Source organism: Symphodus melops, assembly GCF_947650265.1.
Source record: "Symphodus melops genome assembly, chromosome: 23".
NCBI classification, from domain to species: Eukaryota; Metazoa; Chordata; class Actinopteri; order Labriformes; family Labridae; genus Symphodus; species Symphodus melops.
In genome coordinates, this window is record NC_136713.1 from 10,102,119 (window position 1) to 10,111,412 (window position 9,294).

Genomic DNA, 9,294 nt, shown 5'->3' on the forward strand with positions numbered 1-9,294 from the left:
CATCGGTGCGTCTGGAGCTGGGAAGCCTTGCATCACAGTTTGTTGTTCCTGTGACCTACAACGCCTGCTGTACCTGAAGACAAAAAAAACCTTAAGCAACAAGTTTTATCAACTGATCAAATGTATCCAATAGCACTTCATAACATAAGATAAGTCAAGATACAAGGTTTAATTGTTCTCAAAGGAACATTTGTCTTGGACTCTTTGCTGCAATTACAAGAGTATAAAGAAGTAAATAAATAGAGATCAGAAGTCTTCAACGTTAGCCTATCATCTTTCTGCTGTCTTTTTGATCATGTTTTGTTTTGCTTTTAGTACATTCATGTTGCTGTTGTGTGCCCCCTTCTCCACCATCATCATGGCTAGTTGGAGACCCATTACATGCAAAATTTCACTTCACCTATCTCTCTCTCCTGATTGAACTGAAACATGCTAAATTACTCACCATTGTGTGAGAGTTGCAGCATTCACTACTGGGAGCTGGATGGTGGTGGCACTCATAACCTTAGCATTGTTTATGATGCACTCTCTGATGTTGTTGTAAGCACGTAACACCATTGTAAAGCGTGACACCCTTGCTCCTTCACAGCACATAGTGTTTGGGTAGTAAGCACAGAGCCTTGTAAAGATGGCCTCGACAACTCTGTTGCACTCAGGCCATTGTGCAGGACTGTGAGCTCCAAAGAAACTCCTGCAAATGACAACAAAATACACAATATTAATGTAGGATTATTCATATATTCTTATTATTAATTCTTACTATCTGTGTTATTCTATTTTCCTTCTGTCTTTCCTATTTTGTGTTGACCTGACATTTCAGTTTGCTTAATTAGACATACCTTTTGGTGCTCTCCACACCTGGATTACACTATATTATAGGATGATTGTACTTTTTTAACTGTTTTCACATTTAACAATGAAATGGTCCTTCGTTTCATCATTCTTGTATTTTTTTTCACTGAAAATAATGTAAGGCCATGAAGTTTCAGGTGGAAAACACTTATTGTATTATTTTTCGGTAATTAACAATACAAAACGGGTTTATTCGACCCAAACACCACTTCCACAGCTTGCGAAATTGTATTTTTTTTCCCTATATGCCTGTTTTTTTACACCAATTATATTCAGTCATGATCGCCTGGCCGGTTGCGAATAGCTGTAACGGACAATCAGCCAATATGAAGGAACATAAAATCAGCCAATGGGAAGTATCTATTTTTTTAGGCTAAGGCGTTCAAACGCTTACTTAGAGGTGTGGGTTCAAAGCCCCGCTGAAACATTAGAGATGAGATTTAGGATGATTGTAATTCATGAAAGATGCTTCAGTTGTTGATATCTTGCAGTTTTTCCAGTGAAACACATTGTTTAATATTGACTTTGATAGATTCCTTTTGTTGTTACCTTGTTTACTGAGAGTGAAGTACCTGAAGTTGATCAATTACAAATCATTTTAGTTTAAAATTTTTATTTATTCATATTTACTAAGATCTGAATATATCACTGATTTTCTTGTTTTCTGTACAGATGAAATCATGTACACGTTCTAAAAAGTAATATAAAAGTTTGAAACAGCACTGAAATGTCCATGCTGGTGAACCAGCAGCAGTAAACATTTTTATTCAGACAAAGTCAAGCATATATTTGAGACATAACATACATAACATCTGACATAACATTAAAACTTGCTTGTCAAAACTATTTTCCTAAACAAAATTGAGATGTATTTTTTATTGCTTCATGGGTTCAAAATAAAATAACTTCTTTTCAACTTAAATGTACCATTTATATTCAAAAGCTTTTAAGTTATAATTTAAATGTTTTAACATCATGTCAACATAAGAAACACCTATTAACTATTAAAGGACAAACTTGAACACACTTGGAGTCAGTAGGAATGCAGTGCTGGGGAAGGAATGAGGTACAAGCAATGCACAAGGTTTTGAATTGCCAGCATAGCATTGCATGGTGAAACACAGAGCTATTAGAGTAGTTCAATTACCATATTTACAAGTAACACTTTGATATTTACATATATACATACATCTAATCCAAATAAAATAATTACAAAGAAGGCAATTAGTGCTTCTTTTCATCCACCCATCTTTGTCTCTCTAGCACATAGAATGGAGATGCCTGAAAGTCTTTCCAGCTCTTCTCACTGGTCATGCCCTTATCCTTGTACAAAGAGTACACTTTAGAAGGGCAGTAGATGTATTTTCCTGCCACTCCTGGGAAGTTTGAATGGATATGTGGGCTGTTCGGCCCCTGTTTCAGTTCCAGGTGACAGAATCTGCAGAGGCGGCCAGTTTGATGGGGGTCCAGCCTTTTCCTTTTTTTCTCCACCTTATCCTCCACCCTTTTTTTGGTTTCCTCCAGCTCCCTTCGGAAGAAATCAGTTTTTGCAAACTGCTCAAAGGGCATCATTGCATCAGAAAGTCCCTCAGCAGCATAACTTTGATGCACCTTCTTTGAGCAGTAGAAATAACGCACAGGCCCCTGTTGATAAAAGTGGTGGATGGTGGATCCATCAGTCTCGTATCGAGACTTGGGCTGTCCACAGGCAAGACATGTCTTTGTCTGCCTTTTCTTCTGCTCTGGCTGGTGCCGTAATTGTTGTTGTTGCTGCTGCTGCTTTTCCAAGATGCCCTCCACAATTTTCTCAAGGGAGCCTTGGGTTAGAGGTGTGGGCAGGGCAGGTGTAGGGAGGTTGACAACAGCTGCCTCCATGGTGACCACAGGAACACTAGCCATCTCACTCCCCAGGAGCCTGGACATAGCTGGCTCTTGACTTTTGAACTCCTCCAGCAGGCAGTCAGTCAAGTAAAAACCAGACACAGAGACTCCACCCCAGCCATCTATGTTATTGTATGGCCCGAAAGCCCGTGGCTGGTTTTCCCGTCTCAGGAACTGCCCAATGGTCCTCTGACCATACACTCCGGCCTCAGCATCTCTGACAGTTTGTATGGCATGCAGGTATGCCAGGTGAGCTCGCTCATACTTGAGGTGCATGAGCTCATTCACCTGGTTGGCCATATCAGTTGGTGACTTGCCAGTGCGCCTCAGCTCATCCATCACAGACTTGCAGATGGCCTTCTTGTGAGTCAGGAACGCAGGCAGAAGGTTGGTGAAGCGCTTGGGCAGTTTCTCCAGCCATCGCGGACTGTCAGCAAACCAGGTCTTTCGGCAAGCCTTGCAGCAGAGTCGTGAGGAGAGGATGAAATATTGACCGCTGGTGCCAACAATCACTCGAGGCCTGCCCACCCCTGCAGAGACCACCTGTGGACTAGGACAGCCATGGAGACAGGGCAGGATGTAATTGTTCCTCAGCCTGATCATAATGTCACTCTCAGGTTTCCAAATAAAAAATGGGTGGAGCTGAAAGAAGTTAGGGGATGGGAGCTCAGCCACAGAATCTATAAGCTCAGGTTGTGGAGGAAGTCGCAACAATGAAATGGCGTTCCCTGGATTACGAAGTGGATGAGACCCAGGCCACAGTCCGAGATCCTGAAGCTCTGTCCTCATCCAGAGCTTCTGGTGCTGAGAACAGTTCCAGCTGCTCATATCACGATCAGGCACAGGAACAGGAACTGGAGACTGAGTTGAGGGAACTGGGATTTTAAAAAAGAAGGATGGCAGGACACAAAAAAATTATTATTTGTTTGGCTGTGATAATTATTAAAGGTTGCATAGTTAGCGTGAACACTTTAGAGAACAATTAACACAACATCTCAGTGTCAGAAGTTCAGACAACGGAGGGCATGTTTACATTCTCTACGTTCTTACCATCTTCAACACTGTCTTCAAGACTGGGTTCTTTTTGGGCAGAGGTGGGAGCAGCACTTGTTCTGGGAGCAGCACTTGTGCTGGGAGCAGCACTTGTGCTGGGTCCTGAAAAGGAGTACAGTCTTTCTGTTATGCATTTGTAAAGGCAATAAACATAAATAAATAATGACAAAATATAAAGAGATTGTGAACATTATTCTCAGTTACGTCAGCTGCGTGTTAAGCAGATTTGTAATTGAACATCAGCCATACAGTTAAATGGAAACATACTGTACCTGGTTTTGACTCAGGCCTCTCTGGTTTTGTGGTACCAGTAGTCTCCTTGACTAGGAAGGCCAGCTCTGGTGGAAGGGGCACAGGTGTCTTCCTTTTCACACCCGGTGACACTGATGCAGCTACAGGAAAGTTAATATGCTCATCATTTATTATTTTACAGTCACACACTTAATCATGCAATTGTTATTATCTTTTTTATCCAACATAAATCTTGTGTGTGAAGATACCTTACTAATGAAGCTAGTTTAGATCCTGAGTCTGATTTATGAACAGTATTACAGTATGTTTACCTCCACCTTGTGATGCCTGAACTGTAGTGGTAATGTTCGGCACAGGTTTGGACAGCGCCGCAGAAGGAACTAAGATAGACAAAATGATCAGTCATTTCCAAATTCACAATGCAAGTGCTGGTGTTAGTAGGAACTTAAATAGTCAAACTTTACTTCTCCTGCTTTTCAAAATCTTGAAATGTTAAATTGAGAAACAAACAATACTAATCACTACTCTCTAGTCTAAGCAGGAGGAGCTTTATGACTTAATGAACAAGCATGCATTCAAGTATTAGTGCCCAATGTTATGCCCAATATATTTGTTTGTTAATAAAACATGCATTGAAAACAGAATGCTTACTTACCCTCATCGAAGTGATCAATTCATAGTCCTTAGGACGGCAAGTATAATGGCAGCTAACAGTATTATTAATGGAACACAGCCGGAACATGGCCAGAACACATACAACACGAAGAAATTCATTAAATACAGGTTCAGTGTTGAGGGGGGATGCATCATGTAAAAGAATCGTACTCCTGTACTGAATTCTGTTATTTAAAAACCTGTCTTTGATCCTGGGGAAACTCCTGGTATGGCAGCAGCTGGTTACAAACAGAAAATGGGAATCAGATGTAACACAGAGTTTGCCACTGTAAGTTCTGACATCAATCAGTCAATGTAATAAAGGTGTACTTACAGGTCTTCACTTCTATTTCAGAGGACTTCATGCTCATCATCGCGCTCTCAAGCTCTTCATCCTCATCCATTGCTGTGGTCCAGACAAATATTACAGGGTACAAAATAAGTACAAGTTCACATAAATTAGGATAAGTTAAAAGTATTAGTCACAAGTCATCAGAAATGGCAAATAAAAATATGAATGATAAGCATTTGTAATGTCATCAAGAACTGCCTATAAAAATATAAATGAATTAATTTACCCAGGGGTTTGGGGACCCTTAAAGCAGGTTGTGCAGGTGGGGAAGCAGAGTCCGATTGCTGCCTCTTCTGCAGGTACTGCTGCAGCTTGAACATGTGTGTACCTGGGACACAGCTCTTCCCCAAAATAAAGGTTGCATAGCCATCAGCTCTGCTGTCCCATATCTCCTTCCAGGTGCTCTTGGCTCGAGTACCAAAGCCAACCAGTTGGTCATCTTCCAATGAGGCTGCCACATGACCCCCTCCACTGGACTCATAGGTTAGGAGAGACTGGATCTCAGCAAAACTCAGGGAGTAATTGACAAAGGACTGTAGGCTGTCCTTGCTATGCCCTTCAGTCACACTGACTCCTGACGCTTCCTCCTTCTGCAAGTTCTTAATAAGATACATCGTGTACCCAATGTCATTTTCCAAAAGCCACCTGAAAGACTTCCCTTTATATTTTCCAAACTGCAGGATGTAGTCTCCCAGCACCTCTGTTCGGTCTGAGGCGTCCCCTCCTCTCTGACGGACCACAGTCCGAGCATTTTGATGAACAAGGTCTTTCCGTATGGGCGCAGACTTGTCCTGCAGACTGGAGTCCTCCTTAATTCTCCTGGCTTCCACTGATGGCTCCTGGAGGAGAAATCCCAGTGGTCCCTTGCGGAACACAACACAGACTTTCCCCGGAAAGAACGACATTTTCTTGTGCATCTTTACCTAATAGAAAAAAATGATAGAATTTTAGGTTATTATAATGAAATACTTTGAGAAGGTGTTTGTGAAAAAATACTACAGTTTTCTCAATCACATGCTATAATCTCACTCAACAAAGTGACCAACTAAACATCTTAGTGCTGCAAAACTTCTCTGAAGATCTTGGATCTTTAGGAAAAAGTTCACAAGGTGAAGAAGACAATGGTTTTTCACACCTTTTTGATCTTCCCCTACTCTGGGAGCCTAGGGAGGGGTGTGTGTGTTTGTGCATCTGAGTGTCTGCTTGAGATCTAAAGGGTAAGAAGGTGGGGGAGCATCAGGAGTGGAAAAGTACAGGATGTGGGGGAGGACCCTGTTTGTGCGTGTGCCTAAGCACCTGTGTTACAACTATAGTGTAACTGATAAAAGTTTACTCTATGGCACCACTTAAAAGATAATGTTAGAATAAGCTGGTAGTATCAGTCTCTTAAGAAGTAAGCGATACTGAGGCAATGTTAACTCTTCAACACATTGTCAGAAACCGACTGACCATAATTTTTGACATTATGACACAAAAACTATGCGTAATAATACATATAACGATCATGTTCATTCATGATTAAACTTTTATTTTACCATTTCCAACTACTGTAGGCTACATACAAGCCAGTAGCCCGTCTCGTTACGTTGGCCTACCGCAACATATCATACGGGCTCATTATCGCGTATTTACAACACAGGCAAAGTAATGTATAAAAACTACGAGCTATGTATGCTCTTCGTGGCCACTGGACGCATCTCTATAGACCAAGTGAGCGGTGCTGAGGTGAAAACTACACATACTAAAATTAAAGAGTTTATTAAGGATTTGGCGATTAATTTCACCATGAGAAATGAGCCCCATGCGTGTCGGTAAAGTGGGAAAGAGCTGTCAAGATATCATCTAAAAACATGAGAACTGAATACATGCTATTTAATAATGATCATGTTCATTCATCATTTATCCCGTTATTACACCAAAATTGTCTGAGAGGAAAGTTGCAGAAGTTCTGCCACATACTGACGGCTACGTTACACAGGCCTATACAAACTACCTGCTATATAAAACCTTGATTCCATAAATTGACCAAAATTTATGCCAAACAAATTCTCTTACCTTCGATTAATGATAATTCCGCCGTGAAGAGATTGAAAAAAGAGAATGTCGTCTTATTTCCACCGAGGTTAGAGGCGAATAAAAGATTCTGAGGCTGCGCGAATCCTGAAATACACTCGGGACAGCGCCACATAGTCGTTGTGGCCAAAAGTATATTACATCCGTAGTGGTTTAGGACTACCATAGAGAATGAATGGGAGCTGGACAACCAGCCAATAAGTAACATAAAATCAGCCAATGGGAAGTATCTATTTTTTTAGGCTAAGGCGTTCAAACGCTTACTTAGAGGTGTGGGTTCAAAGCCCCGCTGAAACATTAGAGATGAGATTTAGGATGATTGTAATTCATGAAAGATGCTTCAGTTGTTGATATCTTGCAGTTTTTCCAGTGAAACACATTGTTTAATATTGACTTTGATAGATTCCTTTTGTTGTTACCTTGTTTACTGAGAGTGAAGTACCTGAAGTTGATCAATTACAAATCATTTTAGTTTAAAATTTTTATTTATTCATATTTACTAAGATCTGAATATATCACTGATTTTCTTGTTTTCTGTACAGATGAAATCATGTACACGTTCTAAAAAGTAATATAAAAGTTTGAAACAGCACTGAAATGTCCATGCTGGTGAACCAGCAGCAGTAAACATTTTTATTCAGACAAAGTCAAGCATATATTTGAGACATAACATACATAACATCTGACATAACATTAAAACTTGCTTGTCAAAACTATTTTCCTAAACAAAATTGAGATGTATTTTTTATTGCTTCATGGGTTCAAAATAAAATAACTTCTTTTCAACTTAAATGTACCATTTATATTCAAAAGCTTTTAAGTTATAATTTAAATGTTTTAACATCATGTCAACATAAGAAACACCTATTAACTATTAAAGGACAAACTTGAACACACTTGGAGTCAGTAGGAATGCAGTGCTGGGGAAGGAATGAGGTACAAGCAATGCACAAGGTTTTGAATTGCCAGCATAGCATTGCATGGTGAAACACAGAGCTATTAGAGTAGTTCAATTACCATATTTACAAGTAACACTTTGATATTTACATATATACATACATCTAATCCAAATAAAATAATTACAAAGAAGGCAATTAGTGCTTCTTTTCATCCACCCATCTTTGTCTCTCTAGCACATAGAATGGAGATGCCTGAAAGTCTTTCCAGCTCTTCTCACTGGTCATGCCCTTATCCTTGTACAAAGAGTACACTTTAGAAGGGCAGTAGATGTATTTTCCTGCCACTCCTGGGAAGTTTGAATGGATATGTGGGCTGTTCGGCCCCTGTTTCAGTTCCAGGTGACAGAATCTGCAGAGGCGGCCAGTTTGATGGGGGTCCAGCCTTTTCCTTTTTTTCTCCACCTTATCCTCCACCCTTTTTTTGGTTTCCTCCAGCTCCCTTCGGAAGAAATCAGTTTTTGCAAACTGCTCAAAGGGCATCATTGCATCAGAAAGTCCCTCAGCAGCATAACTTTGATGCACCTTCTTTGAGCAGTAGAAATAACGCACAGGCCCCTGTTGATAAAAGTGGTGGATGGTGGATCCATCAGTCTCGTATCGAGACTTGGGCTGTCCACAGGCAAGACATGTCTTTGTCTGCCTTTTCTTCTGCTCTGGCTGGTGCCGTAATTGTTGTTGTTGCTGCTGCTGCTTTTCCAAGATGCCCTCCACAATTTTCTCAAGGGAGCCTTGGGTTAGAGGTGTGGGCAGGGCAGGTGTAGGGAGGTTGACAACAGCTGCCTCCATGGTGACCACAGGAACACTAGCCATCTCACTCCCCAGGAGCCTGGACATAGCTGGCTCTTGACTTTTGAACTCCTCCAGCAGGCAGTCAGTCAAGTAAAAACCAGACACAGAGACTCCACCCCAGCCATCTATGTTATTGTATGGCCCGAAAGCCCGTGGCTGGTTTTCCCGTCTCAGGAACTGCCCAATGGTCCTCTGACCATACACTCCGGCCTCAGCATCTCTGACAGTTTGTATGGCATGCAGGTATGCCAGGTGAGCTCGCTCATACTTGAGGTGCATGAGCTCATTCACCTGGTTGGCCATATCAGTTGGTGACTTGCCAGTGCGCCTCAGCTCATCCATCACAGACTTGCAGATGGCCTTCTTGTGAGTCAGGAACGCAGGCAGAAGGTTGGTGAAGCGCTTGGGCAGTTTCTCCAGCCATCGCGG

The 9,294-nt window shown here is 41.3% G+C and overlaps 1 protein-coding gene across 1 annotated transcript; it reads right to left on the minus strand.

Annotated features, from left to right (window-relative positions):
- Positions 1 to 3,610: 3,610 nt before the first annotated feature.
- Positions 3,611 to 5,961, minus strand: LOC306818817 (uncharacterized protein; the record flags this gene model as incomplete). The annotated part of the gene is made up of 6 exons (XM_079336536.1): positions 3,611 to 3,888; positions 4,059 to 4,178; positions 4,350 to 4,418; positions 4,893 to 4,931; positions 5,027 to 5,098; positions 5,271 to 5,961. 6 exons carry the CDS (start codon positions 5,959 to 5,961, stop codon positions 3,743 to 3,745), a joined length of 1,137 nt encoding a protein of 378 aa, XP_079192662.1. The 3' UTR covers positions 3,611 to 3,742.
- Between the last annotated feature and the right edge of the window lie 3,333 nt (positions 5,962 to 9,294).